The following is a 20,254-nucleotide window of genomic DNA, read 5'->3' as shown; positions in this document are numbered from 1 at the left end:
CACCTCTTGGTGAGGTTATATATTTCTTTAGCCAATTAATAAGGGCAGTAATTCTCAGCATTTTGGTCTCAGGACTTCTTTACTCTTAAAACTTATTAAGGGCCCCACCAAGCTTTAGTTATATAGATTATACCTATTAATATTTCCTGTATTTGAAATACTGAGATCAAAAAGAGGCAACTAACTTCTGAGTCTTATTACTAAAATGGTTTTTCGTAATATTTTGCTGACCCCCTGAAAGGATTTCAGGAACCCCCAGGCAACTGTATCACGCTATGAAAACCATGGAATTAGGTATTTATTGTACACCTGTTGTGTGCACAACACTGAAATGGACTTTATACCAAATTTGGAAGTTCAGCTGAAGGTGACAGCACAAACAGAGGCAGATCTATGAGAACATGACTGCCATGTTAACAGAAGAGGAGGAAACCAACCAGGCAGAGCACTTTGAAGATAAGGGAAAACAATGAGAGACACTTTCCCATATGATCTAAATTTACGCTAAGTGTCTCTGGCCAATGCTCTTTGTTCAGGGGTTTTGCTACATAAGAACTATAAGAAAAAGGCCTTTTGTTTCAAATAAAGAATAATTTTTTAAGGCTTAGTATTTTTTAAAGATAAACTTGGTTTCAAGCGATACAAGGTGTGGTATATTTGTTGTGAGACTGTCATTTCCCAGCAGGAAGGAGAATGGTAATTTCCTTCTGTGGACTCTGGTAAAGGGTAAAGAGATAAGCTAATGTGATACTGTGTCTCTCTTAGCCAGTTAGTTCATGAGGAACCAAGTGGGTTATTTCTTTCTGCTTACCGCTGAACAACAGTGAAACTCTCAGCCCCAATATTCCTCAAGCTTTCTGGGAAACTTCAGGCACGCACCACACCATTTATTTAGGTGAGGATCTCTTTTGCCAGTTGTCCTTCCCACCACTTCCTGGAAGAACTCCAGGCTCAGCCCAGCGCCAGGTGAGTCATGGCCACTTCCATGCGTCTCCTACATCCCAGCTCCTGTCAGCCAAGTGCCGAGAGAAGACGGGACCTGGAGAGTAGCACCTCCTCTCAAAGAGCCAATGCTAGGGACTTGCAACCCCAAGCGAGTGTCATCAGCTCAAGTTTGAAGGTCTGGGTGAAGGTCCAGTAATTAGGGCAGCAAGCACAGTTGTAGCTCCAGTGGCGCTTTCCAGGAGGAAATGCAATTCTGGCCAGCCACATAGGATATATGTGCATAACAGGATGTATGTACATTTGGGTGGATGGATGTTAAGCTATATACACAAACAAATTTTATTTGAAAAACTAAATGAAAAGAGTAAAAAATAAAGTAAAATAGAGTAAAAGAAACCAAACAAACACCTAAATATAAAGAGTACTGAAATGTAAGCATACAACACCCAGAATCAACATTTTATCCGATTTTGTCTAATTTTAAGTAAAAATACATAAACTACTGCAGAAAAGTTCGTTTCCTTTGTACTTAGTTCAAGCACCATTGGTCTCCACACTCCCCCCGAGGTAACAAATAGCATGTAGCCACCCCTGACTTTCCACTGCCTTTTTCATCTCCCCTTGGTCTCTGAATTCTTGTCTCTCTCTACTCCACCACTCCCCTGGCCACCTACCTCTCTCTGAGCGCTCCTGACAGTTGTCCTCTTCTCCACGCAGCCTGCCCGGGCTCACAGAGGCAGATGCTCTCCTCCTGTGTGGCTCATCTCTTGGAGTTTGGGGTCAAGTTGCCTCATTTGCGTCGGTATCTCCAACACCTTGTCCAACCCCACACAGGATTCTGAATGAACCACTGAGGAAAGGGAATGGGATGGACTGAGGGAAGCACACGGTCCCCACGTGTACCTATTATTTCCTCACCCGTTACAGTCCCCGCTTTTGCAGTGCCCTTCACCTCACCTCCTTGTCACCGCAGCAACAGGCATCCTGTCTCCGCCTTCCCTTCGGGTCATACTGTGTCCAGTGTGCCAAGAGCGAACACTGGCACCCAGCCGCCCTGGGGAGTGGCCCTCAGATCCATGAGCCCTGTCTCACAAGCGGGGCCGGGCCGATGCCTCGCTTCCGCTTCCTCAGATCTGGCCGACTGGTACCAACCCGTTGTCTCCAGAGAACGGAGAGGTGGCGTCTTCTGAGAAAAAACGTAGGGTGTTTTTTTTTCCTTAATTATTTAATCTCATTATATGCATTGCTTTTCTAAGTTATAACCAAATCCTTTGTTAAAAAAGAACCGCAGCGAAACAGCAAGCAGGCGTTTCCTCAGGTCGTGCTCCCTCTCACGTAGGTATCTTGCACGCTTAGAAGCTGCTTGAGACCTTCTGTCGTCAGGCACGCACGCACGCACGCACGGACGCACGCACGCACACGGGGCCCGCGCTTTGTAACAAACTCCAGGCAGTCGCTGGTTTTGCGAAGCGTAGCTTAGAAACAACCTCTTTTGTCTTTGCACTAGAAGAGAGTAAAGGAAAATGGCCAACTAAGAGATTTTGAAAGAATGGTGAGTTAAAACTCAGCTCCACAAGGACCAGAGTCCTTGTATGTTTTGTTTTCTGAAGTATTTCAAGAGCATAAAACAGCACCTGAGACAGAGTAGGTTCTAAGTGAGTAGCATTTGATGAGGCAGAATGAGTAAGTCAGTGACTGAAGGAAGGAGCGAAACACTGTGCTGGGTGGGGAGGCTGTCACCTTTTCGTATGTTATACTGCTTAAGAGACTCAATCAACAGGGCAAGGTGAATCCAGGCCGGAAAATCCTCGCACCTGCCACTAATTCGGCCACTGTGCTTGCATAATATTTACTCTAGACAGCAGGGTGTGGCCAGGAGTGAAGAAACAAAGCCAGAGTCATGGGACAGAGGCCAGACTTGGGAAGTTCGGATAGGGGAAAAGAGCCAAAATAAGTTGTAACTGGTTAGTCAGAGACAGTGGAAAAAATTAAAATGGTAACAAAACCTTTTGATTTGCAATATACATTGCTGGTTGTAATAGAAAATAAATGGTATTGCTAAAAATTATTTGTCTAGGATTTGTGCCATTCTTATTTTTTCCCATGAACATTAAATCATTGTTATCTGCATGTCTGTGTAGATAAATCACTTTTTAAAAAATGGAGATGAAAACTACTGAATATTTTAAGTACTCCTTTAGAGATATTTAGTAGAATTCAGCTGGAATTGGAAATTAGCATAATTGGAATTGGAAATTCAGCCTACAGTACAGACACTGAAAAAAATCCCACAGAATTCTGAATTTCATCCTAAACCTTCATGGCACTGGATTCGGGGGATGGGGGAAACAAATTTACCAAATAAGTATCTCAGTGTCCTTCACATTAGTTTAGGCTCTTTCAAATACACATTTTGTGAAATTTTATGTTCAAATTATCCACTAAGGCTTGCTTTCTTCTCAGTGGTTCAATCCACTCCCTTCTCCTTTCCAAGATGGCATGTGGATAAAAGCCTTCTGTGTTGCCAGATCCTTTCCTCCTCCCTCCACCCACCACTGTCATCCCATTTAGCCTGTGCCTTAAGTCTCAGCTAGCCTTCCAGCTGCACCCTGGGCTAGGATGGTGCAGTTACACTCTGCTATGGGGTCATGGCTCACTGTGTCACAGTGGCTCTGCAGCCAGCCTGTGGACACTATACTCTCAGCTCTCCCTCGTTCCTCTGGTGAACAGGTGGAAAGTTCAGAGCTCTCCAAATGTCACCCAGTCATGGAAACCTGTGATGTTACAGGTCTGTCTCCCTCTGCCTAAATATATCACCATACAGTCACCCTTAACTATGGTTCAAAGTTTAAGTAGGCTCATTGAAATTCTATTTCAGGATTTGTTTAAAGATAATCACTTTCTAATTAGTTTAAGTGGAAAATATGTAAATTCAGAGCTGCTGGCAGCTGTATTTTTTCAAGTTTTGATTGCTTATATTCCCAGCACAAATAAGATGCTGGCACATACTAAGTTCTCAATAAATATCTGATGAATCAGGGAATGAAGAGAGATCTTGACTGAACAGTTAACCAATAATGAGAACAAAAAGGAGATATGGAGAAAAGGACTAATTCCTATGGAACCCATGGATCCATCAATAGGTAAAGCCAATTTTTATCCCTGGACTTTGCAGATACTCATGTATTTGAGTTAGGTTTTGGTCACTTGCAACCTAGTTATTAATAAAAAGGCATAATCCTAATATAATTTACACTAATAAATTTGAAAATCTAGATTAAAGTCATGATTTGTAAGGAAAATACAGTTTACCAACATTGGCTTGAGAAGAGACAGGAAGTCCAACTAGTTCAGTAACCACACAAAAAATTAAGTAGGTAAAAATTACCATATAATAAAGACTTTATGCAAGACTTTTTCCCCTTTTGACTAGACAAGCTTAAAAAAATATATCAAGGATAGCTGAATTCCATGAAGCAAACAAATGCACCGGTTTCATCTCATTTATAAAAAGTTCTATTCCAGAAATGAAAATGACTCAGTGTTAGAAATCTTTGAATAAAATTCACCAATTACAACAATTAAAGATATTGATTTTCCAATATATGCTGAAAAAAATCACTTGATAAAATTCTATACCTACCTCTAGTTTAAATTTTTTAAAGTAACAAATTAATAATAAAGTAGAACTTAACCAAGGATATCTACCAGAAATTCAGAGCATACATTATCCTTAATGATGGAACACTAAAAGCATTTCCACTCAAGTCAGTAACAACACAAAAATCTCTGCTAAGCACTGCTAGTATCCAACATTATGTGCCAGATTGCTAAAGCAATCCTAACTAAAAACAAGTAAGTGAAATATGAATACTGGATAGAAAATAAAGGCTAATCAATTGAAGAAGATGGGATTCTCTTGGATTTTCTAAGACTATACTGACAAACTTTTAAGAGTTCTGCAGTGTCATAAAAGATCAGCACATAAAAAGCAAATTGCTTTTGCCATGACAGTAATAACCAACTATAAAATATATTAGGAAAAAAGGTATATTTCACTATAACAACAAAAATAAAATCCCCAGAAACGAATCTGTCAAAAAAAATGTATGACTATATAAAGAAATCTTATGAAATCAAGAGAAGCCCACTCCTGGTTTAATGAAGATATAGAGTTTTCTCAAAAAGAAATACTATTGTTATGGTTGACCCTTGAACAACATGGGTTTGAACTGTGTGGGTTCACTTATACATGGTTTTTTTTCAGAAGTATATACTACAGTACTACAAAATCTGCAGTTAGTTGAATCCACAATGCAGAACCACAGATATGGAGAAACCACAGGTATGGAGAGCCAACTATAAATTATGCTCAGATTTTGACTGCACGGAAGGTTGGCACCCCTAACCCCCGCCTGTTTAAGGGTCAACTGTAATTCTTTTCAAATCAATACTATAAATTTACTGCAACTAAAATCAAAACTTCAAAAAGATATGCTCACCAATAGCCAAAAATTTTTGAAAAACATTCGGATGCTTTACCCCCATCTCTGAAAATATACCAGAAAACTATAAGCAATGCATTATTTATTAGGAATATCAAATACCTTAGAGAATTTAACACATAATAAAACAGCATCCCAAATCAGTAAAAATGAACTTCAAATGGTTTTTGGACTTTTGAAGAAGTGTAGCTCTGTTCCTTGCACTCTTCACAGAAATCAATTCCAGATGGAGATCTGGATGCACACATAATTATCTTAAAAGAAAATACAGAATATGCTCTATATTTTGAAATAAGTCATAAAAATACTTATCAATTTTACTATATATAATATAAAACATCTCTTTAAAAGAGACACCAAAAGTAAAGCTAAAGACTTAAGTGACCAACTGGGAGAAAACATTGCAGCAGACATAAAAGACTAATATCTATCCAAACTATATGAAAAACTCCTAACAAATCCATGAGATAAAAAGACAAATCATTCAACAGAAAAATGAGCAGTGTTGGCAAAAGGCAATTCACGTCTAAAATAAATATATGAAGAGATGCCCATCCTGTCAGATATTTTTTTAATATAAACAATAAAAATGGTAATTTTTTACCTATTAGATTAATAAAAAATTTTTTTAAATCTAAATCAAATGTCCTTAGGGATATGGGGAGCAGGTACTCATTCCTTGCTGAGGAGAAGCTGTAAATTGCTACCAGTCATTTTGGAAGCCAAATGAAGTATCTCTTTAAAACTGCCTAACTCTGGCCCAGCAATTCAAAGCTTAGGCATACACTAGAGAAATCCCTATATGCACATAGTTATACAGGATGACATTCTTTCAGCATTGTTTGTAAACAAAAAACGAAAGGGAAACTACCCTAGTGTCCATTATAGACTAAATAGCTTATGGCACACTATACAAATGTAAACAGGTGAGATTAGGTGAGATTATACTCAAGTAAAGAAACCACATAGAAAAGTTGCAGAATGATATACATATATTTATGTAAAAACTGAAGCTATACATTTTATTTCCTGTAGCTATACATAACATGTATATACATTCACAGAAAAAGGTCTAGATGGAAAGTTAACAACTGTTACTTCTAGGGAAGGTATTGGGATTGAAGGTGACTATAAAAAATAGACTTGTCTTTGACCGTTTTACAAGTAAAATGTCATATACTAATTTGTAATTTAAAATGTAAAGAAAAAGCAATATGCACAGAATGATACATTTTAAGAAAAAATATACACAAAAAATTATCCTTTGTATTTCTTTCTCCCTCCCTTCCTTGATGGCAAACATACAGGAAAGGTTTTAGAAGATTACCTGCCAAAATGATGCTTTAATACTAGCTAAAGCTATCTCCAATAAAAACAATACACTCAACTCCTCTATTCTCACCTGAAAAAGAAAGCTCAGTTCAAGATTTGTCACAGCAATACAATTTCAGTTTAGAACTCTTACTGTTTTAGATATTTACAATCTTCACATAGTACATACTTGTATACTGAAATTTTGCCATATCTTTAGAATATAGTATCTGGGGCAAGGGGAAATAGTTTTTAAAGTTACAACTTAAATCATTATTAACATTTAAGTCAATGGCTTTATTAAGTTTATATACATTTCTAAAAGAACAAAGTACCAAACCAGATTGGCTTATTTCCTCAGCAGTTTACTAATTGTACCTTTCACCATTAAACAAAAACACTTCGATAGTTAAAGTTATCGTTGATCATCTCCTTGTGAGGACTGTTCCTTCTGGAGATTATTCTGTAAAGCTACATCCTAATTAGAATAGAATAGTATTGGTGTTCAAATACAACCAGCTGAATTTTACGAATGACACTACTTTTGAGTGTAAAAACTAACAAGTTTTTAGAACAGTGTGCTTTTGAGAATTGCTTATTTTTAATTCACATATTGAAATCTTGAACCACAAAAACAATGACGATGAGAAAAAAAAGTGCCAGAACTATCTGGTTTCACAATGGTTATGACAGAAAAGTATAGTCAGCAGTTTCTTCCCAAATAAAAAGGTCATCAGTGGGGAAGAAAAACCTTTGAAGGATAACCTTAATGTTATTTGGAATTTCCCTCACCTATCCTAGGTATCTGTTCAACTGCCTCCTATAGCAAGTTGCCTTGTGAACGCGCCTCTCATATAAAAGAATAAAAGAGTAAGTTAGAAAGGCTATAATGTAGAGAGGACTAACTAGGCCAGTGTTAGAAAATCTGGATCTGTTTCTGAGATCCTGAGCAGACCTCAGCAGTTTCCTCTTCTGCAATGCAAGAGGGCTTCACTGTCTAACACACCTTCTGGCTCTAACTATGTTTTCATCAAAGGCCACCAAGGAAGGAAACATGCCTTTTTACCTTATAACATGAAGGCATTTTTATAACTGTTTTATGTATTGGTTTTATCTTCAGTTTAGTTCAGCAATATTCTACATTAAACACCCAGCGTACCTCATATGTTACAAATATTCAAAAAACACGAGCTTGGTGATGACAATTCAAAAGAAGTCATATCCAAGTAACTGATGTGAAGAGACTCAGAAAATAAATCATTTGAGAATATTCTTTATGTCTTTAAAACAAAAAATAGGTATAATTTTATTTCAAGGAAGTATTTAGCATTTAAAGTGGAGAATGACGGACTAGTTGGTAGTGCTGGCATTTATTTTCTTTTCACATTGACACTTGGAAAACAAGGTTGTAAGTTAAACTCAATCTCTTTAATATAAAAGTCTTTATTTAGTCACCTAAGTTTATTTTTACAACAAAGCACTTTTAATGTAATTTAAAACACACATGCTTTGATTGAAGAGTGATTGTAAATGGATCCAGTTTTCTTCCAACTGTGATGACAACTTAGTCATTTCCTCTAGAAGTACTGGCTCTGAAGGAAGCATTTTAAGGTGTAACTGAAAAGAAAAATGATAGTTGAACATTTAATTTAAGAAAATTAAAATTTTGTTTATTCTGGATTTAACTGTTTCACCAAGGAAGCTCAGAAGGTACTATTCTTAATTTTTTTTCTTAAATGCTGGTTTATTACCATCTCCCATCTCCCTCTCCTCTATTATGAGTTCCTTTATGGTACTGTCACTCTTTTAATAGAATTCAAGTGGTCATCACTCTCCTCCACGTAAGGACGGTCCTGATACAGATCCAGAAACAAGGTCCCAGTTCTAACACTAAATCTGTATTTCTGTGCTTCTTTTAAGTTTCTCCTTTCATAGTAACCCATTGTTAATGAATGACCTATGGGCCCTTTGCTTTATTTTCTAAAGATTTAAGTAAACTTATATTCAGGAAGGTAAATTTGGGAAAGAATATAGAAACAATTTATGGCATTTCTATTTTTTAATTCTACATACTACTTTTCAAATAATTTAAAATAATTGGATCAAGTGAAAAGTTGTTTTAGATATTTATGGGATAAATGAAGAATCATATCTGCTATTACTGAAAATCAGCATCATCTACCTCCTTCAATACATTATACTACTGAGATAAACATGAGTTCTCTATTAGTCATAAAAGCAACTGTCATTGTCAAATCATTTGAAACTCCTTCAACCAGGATAGAAGTAAATATTTTGATTTCAACAGTAGAAAAAACAAAACAAAAAATGAACATAAAACCTGACTCTCTTCATGATCATTAAAAAAAAACCTGCCAAAATGTAACTACATTAAAAAGTTAATAGTTTAGTATACTGATCAAATGGATGACACACAAAAGTCAGGGGGTTGAATCAAAATTGTGTTAAAAAACAAAAGTCAACAAAAAACAATTACAAGCTGCTGCCCTATCCAGCCATCCAGTATGGTAGTCACTAGGCACAGGAAGCTACTTAAATTAATTAAATTTCTATAAAGTGAAAAATTCCGTTTCTCAGTCACATTAGCCACAATTCAAGTGCTCAGTAGCCACACACGGTAAGTGTGGATATGGAACATTTCCATCTTTGCAGCAAGTTCTATCAGACAGCACTACTCTATAGGAGGGCAAGCTGCGAAGTACTGTTTTATATATTAGACTTACCTTTAAAAACAACGCAAGGTATGCCTGGGCTAACTCAAAATCACGCTTTTTGTCCAACATCATCCCGATCATTTTCAAGAAGCTCTTCATAACTTCTACAGAACCACCACAATCAGGAGACAAACTTCGCAGCTCTGTTTCAATTCCTGACGGGCCTAATTCTTTCAGAAGGTTAAGAGCAGCTTCATCTACATTAAGTTTTAATAAGAATCCAGTTATTATCTACAGTCATTTCTTTTAGGAAACTAGTTTACATTTCAAACCCAACATATACTTAAATTGCACAAGAAATTACTTCTATGGCTTAATTTTTGTTTTGCATTTTCAGTAATTTAAGCTTTTTTCCTATTAAGGCTGTTAAAATCTAATTAATACCTAGCAACAGACATTTTAATATGCTCATGAATCAGTCAGAACAAATCCAAATATAAGAAGGCTATAGAAGTATACGCCAAGTTATTAATAGTATTTGCCACTGGGAACAAGATGAGGTGAGGGAATTTATTTTTCTTTCTTTCTATTGTTATAAAAATTATAGAAGTACCACATGATTATTAAGAAACATTAACACTACAGAAATATATGTGGGGAAAGACTCCACCTTAATCTTACCCACCCCAAATGTACTTCTTTTCCCTAGAAGTAAGCACTCGTTTCATATGCATCCTACGAAAACATATTCTATACACTTATAACTTTTATACGAGGTATTTGATATTACAGTGGCAATGACTATGCTTTTAGCTTTTTGAAAAGGAACAACACCAATGACAAAAGGCTAATACGTTTTATTTTCTGTTCTTCAGTATATATTAAATAGTAGTGCTTTTTTTCTTTGTTCCCCCATAAATATAACAAGTTACTCCCTGTATAATCCTGCTATTCTTTAGCCATCAGTACCATTCTTTGACTTTTGCCAATGTGCACGTGAGTGACACTGGTATGAAAACAAAGCATTTGGATCAGAAAACAAGAGGATAAGTCAAACAGGAGAATGTGATTTTTGTTAATTGCTTACAGCTCTTACTATCATTATTAGCTACAGTCTGTAGCTTTCAAAGTTTAAATCTATTAAAACACTCAATAAATTTTAAAATTGCCTTTTTATGTGATAATTTGGTAATATCTGAAATTATCTAAGACAAAAGTCTCTGCTGTATTGCAAACTATATTGCAAACTGTATTTGTAAGTAAAAACAAAAGCAAAAAAAAAAATCCAATTTTCCATAAAGAATAAAGGTTCTCAAAAGATTATTATAATCTCAATATCATCTGAGTTTAGTGTCACTCATTTAATATAACACAAAGCTAAAATTACTTAAGATTAAACCCAAAATTTCAGTCCTTCTGGTTTTTACTTTCAGCTACTGAGAAGTCTAATATTTCACTCAATCTCTTCATATAAAGTAAAATAAACTGAAATACTTGGTAAAATATTTTATAATTTAACTTACATTTATTATTTACCAGTCCTTCCTCAAGTTTCAAGCAGAAATCTGATTTTTGAGCCAAAATTCCAAGATTTACCACTTTAGACTTAAACAAAAACAAATACACATTATTCAAAAACCGTAAATGTAACAAAAAAATGTATAGTTTATAATTAAAAGCTATCAGTAATTTACTCTATATCTGTAAAAGTGGGTCTTGGTTAAAACTACAAATGTAAAACACAAAATACGCACCCCATATATTTAGAATGCTCCCTCCAACTTGCTTCTTACCTGTTGAGGATCACTGTTTTGTTCAGGTGCAGCATATCTGGGTACAAGGCCAGGAACTGTTGGAATAAAAAACGGTGCTGATTTGGGTACTTTCGGTGGTTCCTTTGGTTTATTCTTTTTCTAATTAAGAGAAAATGAGAAAAGGAAAAAAGACTAGTAAGTAATTAAGTATTTAATTCCCACTTAATTTTTAAAAAGTCCAAAAGGTATAAAAAGGAATGAAACTTTTTCAGATTAGGATGCTAAAATAAAATCCCAACCAACCAAAACCACAGATATCCTTAAACTGGGATTCCCAATGCAAACCTCCAGTATTCTTGCTGATAAGGCAGAAGGAAAATGACACCGTTCAGGAGAAGCTCTAAGGCAAAAACAGCTCATTTTCCTGAAACATGGATATTTACGTGAAGAAGTAACAAGTAATTTTGAACTTCTTTTATACTGAAATACAACCTTTTCTGCAAAATGGGCTAGAAAGCAAAATTTACATAAATGCTCAACAGTTTTTCAAATTTCTTTTCTCCAAAAGAAATTTGGAGCCAGAGTTAAGACTCCACCATTAGAAGTAATTTGGTGAAATTTTTTTGTGAAGCATGGCCCTCATTCTTCTATTTTGTTGGAATTTTTATTTTTCCTTAGTACTCTGTGCTTTTAAAAAGAGAATACTGTTGCTCATTTATAAAATATTTCAAGTGTTAGCAAAATTCTATCACAAAAACCTCCCTTGGAATTCCCACTGACAGAATTCAGTTTTGGTGACTACATTGTTACAGATCACAATCTCAGGAGCATATGGTAAACTGCCTAATAAAGGAGTCGCACAATTTTACCTTACACTATTCCTCTTCCATTCTTTAGGAACCCTGGGGAGTTGCTTTTTGAAAGAAAGCCAGGGATACTTGTGGCCTCCTGGAGGCACAGCATAAAAGAAAGTTGTTACATGAAAGCCAGACAAAGCACTGCCACTAGCAATGAAAGCACAGCCCTTCTTTGTGATGGTAGAAAGATGGTAGTAAGAGTCACAGTTACTCTTCTAACTCGTTGTTCTTGAGTTAGAAGGCAGACGGTCACTGAGTTGTAAATAAAAACAAAGGGCTTTGGAGAAGTTCCACAGGGCTCTGGAAATCACCTAATTTCATAAAGAAAACCTAAAGTAGAAAAGTTACCCACAAGACAAAAATAAAAATTCTAACCTCTTTCATTCAGAAGGAAATAAAAATATTGGAGGTGTTAGCATATTTCTCTCATAAAGAGCATTCACTCAGGTTTCTGTATGTTTTTATGCAGAACAAACTATATCTGAGCAAGAAGCAGAGTGGCCCCCAAATTTAGCTCAATTAATTGGACATTACTCTAATTGCTCCCTTCACACTCACCTACTTGTACTTTTTAATGTATTGCTTTTAAAGCTATTCCATAAAGTAGTCCCTTTACGGCTGACAAACTAGACAACATAATGGAGAGATTTCATAACTATGTGTCTGGACAACATACCTTTATGCTGATGCCCAATCTTTCAAAAAGTGAGCAAGTAAAAATAAGCACTTTTAAATTCTCTGAGTCAAATTAACATGTGAAAACCTCTCTCTTTTCTTACCCAAGACACACATAACTTTTCTTGTGCTAAGTTATTAGTTACAAAAATACTGCACCTTGTCATAGTTATGTCAGTGTTCCTTACACTTTTTTTAATGCCAGCCCTTAATGTGACTTAGTACACACATAACCTCTGGTGACTGTATGCATTTCATAAAACAATACTTACCCTAATTATCAGAGGATAGTCTGAAATTTTCTACTCTAGTCTATACCTTTCAATTGCTTTTGCTACTCACAAATAGGGGTCATGAAACATGCTTTTAAAAAATTAATTTATGCCATAATTGTCCATTTTTAATGTAAAATTGTAAACTCCTCAAGGACAAAGGGCCTAAGATTTTTTCCACTGCTGTCTCAGGACACTACCCAGTACCTAGTTCATATTAACTTATGTCCCTGAACCCAACAGCAAATCTTCTTATAGCTGACAGAGCAGGGTGTGGTATGATAAAGGGTGACTGAAGCTTACTTTTAAAAAGACCAGTGAAAGTATTCTAATCCCCAAAATGTCTAGCAATAGAAACATCACACATCATGGCAATTTTTTTTTTTCTTATTTCAGAAGTTAAAAAAGTAATTTATTAGGCTGGGCTTAAAACATCCAATTTCTAATAGCTCTGTAGTTGCAGGCTATACTTTTGCTATATCCAAAGGTCCTTGATTGCCCTCAAAGTTGATATATATATAGAGAGAAAATCTTGCGATAATCATACTAGATTAAACAGCATTTAACCAAATGGTATTCTCTTTACTACCTTAGGCATCACCTGCTCCTCCTAAAGCCCTCAAAGTAAGGGAAGCTATCTCTACTAAAGAAAATACTTTTGGAATGTGTCTTTAGGGGCCAATATTAAGTGTACTATAGTATTACCTTAATAACATCAAGATTAAGAAGATTTTTCCACCGGGATTCAGGAAGGAGTGACAGAGTCACCAGCTGCTCATTCAACTGTTCTGGGGAGTCATACTCTATCATTTCATCACTTGGTTCTATGGTTTCTTCTGATAATTCTACATCTTAAAACAAAAAATTTTCAGGTAAAACAAATTAATGCTGAATGAGATTTTTATCATATAAAAGCAACTTAGTTCATTCTAAATCCATTAGTATTTCATAACATGTTCACTCAATACAGCCTTGTAAAATCTTTCTATTTATTTAGTTCATCTTCTTATTGTCTCATATTAACTACAGTTCCCATCACCAGACTCAAAACATTTCTCCACTGGTATACTATTTGATATCAATTCCACATCAATTATATCCTTGCATAAATTCATGAAGTCACTCAAAATATTTCATATAAGCTAAAAAATACTTTGATTGAATGCATTAAATTTTGCCTTCAGTAGCAATATCCTGCACATTAGGTTTATTATATTACACTTCAAAAACTACTTTACTATTTTGTGATTACCTTGGGTTTGACAAGTACCAGGAAGCATCACTACTGAAGGAACATAATCTGTGGGAAGTGGCCTTAATGAAACAACTGAATACAGGGAAATATTGGACCTGAGAAACAAAAACATAAGCAATATTGTAAAACTTATAAAAATATGTTCAGGGAAATGTCAATTACTGGTAATAATCTCCACAATCTTGAATTTGGCTATAAATTCTGATCACTTGTAAGTTAAAAAAAGATCTCAAAAATAGATAGCATTAATTTGAAAATGCTGATTCATATCACAGATGTCATCACAAGAAAGGTGTGCATACACATTATTAATGGAGTCTTTATTTCTAATGTAGCACAAAAAACTATTGGGTTGGCCAAAAGGTTCGTTCGTTTTTTCCCCTAAGATGGCTCTAGTAGCACTTAGTTGTCTTCAACTTCATTCGAAACAATTTTGTTAGATTGTATGTGGCAGCTGTCATATCAGGGTGCATTTAAAAAAAGACATATCAAAATTGGTGAATTTTTGTGTAGCCATTTCAATATTGAAAATGGAAGAAAAAAAGCAACATTTTTGGTATATTATGCTTTATTATTTCAAGAAAGGTAAAAGTGCAACCAAAATGCAAAAAAAGATTTGCGCAGTGTATGGAGAAGGTGCCTTGACTGATAGAATGTGTCAAAAGTGGTTTGCGAAGTTCTGTGCTGGAGATTTCTTGCTGGACGATGCCCCACTGTCAGGTAGACCAGTTGAAGTTGATAGCGATCAAATAGAGACATTAAGTGAGGACAATTAATGTTATACTAGGCAGGAGATAGCCAACATACTCAAAATGTCCAAATCAAGTGCTGAAAATCATTTGCACCAGCTTGGTTATGTTAATCGCTTTGATGTTTCTGTTCCATGTAAGTTAAGCGAAAAAAACCTTGATTGTATTTCCACATGCGATTCTCTACTTAAACGTAATGAAAACGTTCCGTTTTTAAAACAAATTGTGACGGGCGATGAAAAGTGGAACTGTACAGTAATATGGAATGGAAGAGATCGTGGGGCAAGCGAAATGAACCACCAACAACCACACCAAAGGCCGGTCTTCATCCAAAGGTGATGTTGTATATATGGTGGGAATGGAAGGGAGTCCTCTATTATGAGCTCCTTCCAGAAAACCAAACAATTAATTCCAACAAGTACTGCTCCCAGTTAGACCAACTGAAAGCAGCACTCGACGAAAAGCATCCAGAATTAGTCAACAGAAAACATATAATCTTCCATCAGGATAACGCAAGACCGCATTTGTTTCTTTGATGACCAGCAAAAACTGTTACAGCTTGGCTGAGAAGTTCTGATTCATCTGCCGTATTCACCAGACAATGCACCTTCGGATTTCCATTTATTTCGGCCTTTACAAAATTCTCTTAATGGAAAAAATTTCAATTCCTTGAAAGACTGAAAAGGTACCTGGAACAGTTCTTTGCTCAAAAAGACAAAAAGCTTTGGGAAGGTGGAATTAGGAAGTTGCCTGAAAATTGGCAGAAGGTAGTGGAACAAAAGGGTGAATACATTGTTCAAAAAAGTTCTTGGTAAAAAATGAAAAATGTGTCTTTTATTTTTACTTAAAAACTGAAGGCACTTTTTGGCCAACCCAATATTTATTTGAGAGATCAGTAATGGATAATACTTTTATAAGGTAACATAACATCCATATATTTATATTGCTTTGACAAATGGCAACCTTCATATAAGGAAATTATAAATGAAGTAAAGATGGACTGAGAGAATTAAGTCAGAGAGTGAATATGCTGATCAGGTTCTTGGGGGGTTGCTGAACAGTCATGGACTTCCCCTTTCTAGAATGGTCCTCTAAGTGCTACCTGACCCTGCACCATGGCCTTGGATGACTAATCAAGATGTGGATACCTGTCCCAAAGTGGGCTAATCAGATTCTGTTTCCTAAACATAACGAATCTGGAATGGAAAATAAAAATTGGAAATATCAGATTCTGAGTTAATAGCTGTACTATATGCTCTTGTTGCTGAGGTACCACAGCTACCATTCTTCTCTTGTCTTGATTGTTCAAGCCTCAAAGATTCCAGGAGATACTCCATTTTGCTTATTAAGATGGCCAGAATCTATTTCTATTATATAGTGAATTTACTTTCATATCCTAAAAAGCCAATTAGAAAATCTTGTAATTAGAAAAGGAATTCATTTTTTCCTTTTCCTCAATAATAAGAGTTAAAAGAATTAGGCATCTAAACTCAGAAAACAAACAAAAATTTTCTAGACCCAGATAATGGATCATTTATTTTGAACTCTTATATGTTCATCACCATTAGAAGACCACCATAAAGATCTGTACATGGCTATGAAAAGTTATGCAACTAAAATGAATCTTAGAAAGTATTTTGCCCACATTTATGCCTTATTTTATAGATAAAGGAGTCTGAAGTTGAGAAGTGACTAGCCAAGGTCATCAAGGGGTATTGAGGCAGTGGCAGGAAGACCAGCCTGGCTGGGGATAGCCCTCTTCTAAGATTTTTAAACTCACTTATCTTTTCCGCAAATAAAAGCCAAATAGGATAACAGATAAAAATCAACCATGTAGTTTAGAATACACACTTGAGCAAAGCTATCTAAATTATCAAGCAGATGTTGACTTAGTCATAGACTTATGGTGAACTTTGTGACACTTCCATTTTATAAGTTAAAAAAAAAACCTAAAGGGCAATGTTAGCAACTATGATTGTCTGACAATATCATCTTCCTTTTCCTTCTTACCCCAAAGAGAACTGTATACAAGAACTTACCATAGATAAATTCCAAGGTGGTCCACATGGGAAGTGGCCAGAAAGTCTCCAGTAGGGGACATAGTAACATTAAGAGGAGCTGAGTCCAACAAAAAGCTGTCTATAAGGCTATAGAAAGAATCAAGATGTTAAAATATTTGAACTCTACCAAAAAGGATATAATTCACAAAATACATTTTTGCTAAAAGAACAAAGGGTAAGAGATGCAGAAATTTTCTTTTTTAAATCACCAACACCAGAAAGTCATCACTAACAAAGAGCTTTGTTAACTAAGTTACTACGTGAAAATAATCTCCTTAATGAGAAAGACCCAGAGCAGAGCACTAAATAGACCAATTAACTGGAGAAAGAGTTTCAACAACAGGGAGAATACAGGAGGAAATGCTGTTTTTCTGGAATGCCATTTTGGTAGACTTGGAAACAATTCTAAAGATATCACACATTTAAAATAGATTATCAGTACTCTCCTGTATTTGTTATTTCAATGAAAATAATAAAAGGTATAGGCAATAGAAGAAAGTAATAAAATCATTATAAATAGTAAGAGAATGGTAGTGGAAAAAAAATTTGAGCAATTCTGTTTTTCAAATAGGTAACCATGCTATACATGAAACATGAAAATTCAGTCTATACAGCATAACCATAAAGCAGCTTATGGAAACTAGTCTCACAGCTTCAAAAAGCTGTGAGCAGGGGTTGAAATTGGGGAGGAAAAGGGAGCAATCACACTCAAGAAGACGACTCAGAATAGGCTTCTCAGAAAACAGTGTGTGAGATAAGCCTTACAAATGGACAGGAATTCAATGGATGTTGATGGTAAAGAAAGCATCTTCTGGGTGAGGGAAATGTGGAGGGCAAGGTGAGGGAAAACACTGTCTAGCGAGGAGTGCAGTTTGGTCTTGAATACCAAACATCTGAGTTTGTTTTTGTCTTTTAATAAATGGAAAGTCACGACAGGCTTTTGAGCAGATAGTGCTGTAATCTTCACTTTCATAAGAAAATCTGCTAGCAGAATGTAGAATATATCTGAACAGAAAGAACAGTGAGATTATGGTAGTAGTCATCTAACAAGCAGTGAAGATTTGAACTAGGATGGTGGAAGCAGGAAGTTTAACGAGGTGAATTTAAGAAGCAAAAGAAAGCCCTAACACATTGGCATCCTGCAGAAGAGGCTTCTTAGGCTGGCTAAGAGTGTGAATACCTTGTATACTTTAAGAGGAGTATACTGGTTTTAATCAGGGCTGTTTTAAAAACTACTTTGTTCACTGAAGCCAATACAATATCCATGAGAAGGCATGGCAAGATGACTGAAGCTCAGAATGTACATTAAATAAACCACATTATTTCAAGAAAGCAAATGACAGGAGTTAACACTTTTTTTAGTGCTCCATGCTAGGAAGTATTCTGAGCACTTGTGCCTATTAATTTAATCCTCACAACCCTATGAGGCAGATCCATCCTAACTATACACATTAGAAAAATGAGGCCCAGTAAGATTTAAAAACTTGCTCAAGGTAGAAAGTAACTGAGCCATATCTGTCACCAAGCAGTCTGCACACTTAATCACTATAAGCTCAGTAAAACCATTACTGAAACTAAAGGTCCAACAGTTTGATAGCACACACACCCAAAAGAAGCCTACACTGGTGATTCATGAAGCACAGTCTGAGCAGCTCAAAATGAAGACTTTCCAATGGAAGCGTTAAATGACTTATCCATGATAAAATCTCTCTCAATGTGTTCATCACAGAGTGATTAACAATGTGAACCTTAACTAATGGATGCAAGGTAGTAGGACAAGACTAAAATTAGGAGCACTACAAACCAAAGTGTGCTCAGGACAATGACTGATGTTTAATTTTCACTTATGGGGAAAAAGGTGAGTAATAATCTGATTTCTGCTCAACCCTTCTTTGGAAACTCACAAGAACAGCTGCTCTTGGGGATCAAAGGAATTGGGGAGAAGGATGTTTGCTAAACACTTATTATATACCAGAGACTGTAAAATTATTTGTTAATTCATTTAATGCAAACAACCCAGAGCAGAAACTTTATCTCCATGTATACTGATGATTAAACCTAAACTCAGCAATTTCAGATCTTACCATTTCTTCTTTGTCTTAATATTTGTTCACTACAAGTGTAAGTGTGTGAGGGGTGAAACTCCCTAACATGTTCAGAATCTATCTGTTAAAAAGAGAAATCTACTGCTTGAGCAAATTTATTTTACTTGATACTATAATTGTTTTGGCAAATTCATTGTGCAGTGTGACTTCCACAGCTGTTGTGTGTGGGTAGGCTGGCCTTCCATTATGTAAAAGCATCAAATTGAGGAAGGTGGTTTCCACATACATAGCATATTTTACATGGCCAAATTAGTTCATAAAGCTTAAGTCTACAGGCTTAATCCCAGACCTAACTACCATATAGTCTCCTGCTAATCCTACAAAATGGAAAGTCTCAGGTAAATTATGTTTTTTGAGAGAAAAACTGAAAAAAAATTCCCATTTTAAGGGATCAGATTTTCAAGTACAGAGCTCCTCATAAACAGGTAACATTAACCCACTTCTGATTATATTCTAAACAAATGCAGAGAATGTCTAGATGTTCAATCTCCAAAGTGATGGAATCACCTTACAAAGGAAACTTTAATGAATAGAATAAAGGGATAGTTTTGCCTCAGTGAGAAATGCAAAACAATGTTCTACTGCAATTATTCTCATGTAATGCTCCTCAGAAAGCAAGGTCAGGGGGATGAGACAGAAAAAAAATGCAAAATTCTATTAAAACTATTTAATTTTATATTTTTCTCACCCCCAAAAGAGTTCAACCTAAACTTCTAGGAGATTAAAAGCAACCAGAAATTACAGGTGGTAGTGGTAGGGGATGAGAGATAATTTCAGGGATAAAAAAATTTCAACTCTGGGGACTTCCCTGGTAGTGCAGTGGTTAAGAATCTGCCTGCCAATTCAGGGGACACGGGTTTCAATCCCTGGTCCGGGAAGATCCCACATGCCACGGAGCAACTAAGCCCATGCACCACAACTGCTGAGCCTGTGCTAAAGCAGTATTTTATCAAAATAAAATAATAAAAAAAGAAATAAAATAAAAAAAAAAAAGAAATTAAAAAAAAATTTCAACTCTGCTTCTCTGAGAATCCTACAAACACAAGAAAACTTTCAGCACTTAAACAAACAAAAAAAACTTTACAGGAAAC

General features: G+C 35.7%; 1 protein-coding gene across 1 annotated transcript in view; it reads right to left on the bottom strand.

Moving 5' to 3' along the window:
- Window positions 1–6,088: 6,088 nt before the first annotated feature.
- The window catches only part of WDR36 (WD repeat domain 36), a 39,203-nt gene continuing 25,037 nt past the window's right edge, over window positions 6,089–20,254 (bottom strand). The window contains exons 17-23 of the mRNA XM_068535715.1: window positions 17,038–17,145; window positions 14,247–14,344; window positions 13,700–13,845; window positions 11,230–11,349; window positions 10,960–11,041; window positions 9,506–9,693; window positions 6,089–8,378 (exon numbers count right to left, since the gene is read on the bottom strand). Coding sequence (XP_068391816.1) covers window positions 8,229–8,378; window positions 9,506–9,693; window positions 10,960–11,041; window positions 11,230–11,349; window positions 13,700–13,845; window positions 14,247–14,344; window positions 17,038–17,145 — 892 coding nt within the window. The 3' untranslated portion in view covers window positions 6,089–8,228. The remainder of the gene's footprint in view (window positions 8,379–9,505; window positions 9,694–10,959; window positions 11,042–11,229; window positions 11,350–13,699; window positions 13,846–14,246; window positions 14,345–17,037; window positions 17,146–20,254) is intronic.

Source organism: Eschrichtius robustus, chromosome 2 (assembly GCF_028021215.1).
Source record: "Eschrichtius robustus isolate mEscRob2 chromosome 2, mEscRob2.pri, whole genome shotgun sequence".
NCBI classification, from domain to species: Eukaryota; Metazoa; Chordata; class Mammalia; order Artiodactyla; family Eschrichtiidae; genus Eschrichtius; species Eschrichtius robustus.
This window is presented reverse-complemented; position numbering and strand designations above follow the sequence as displayed.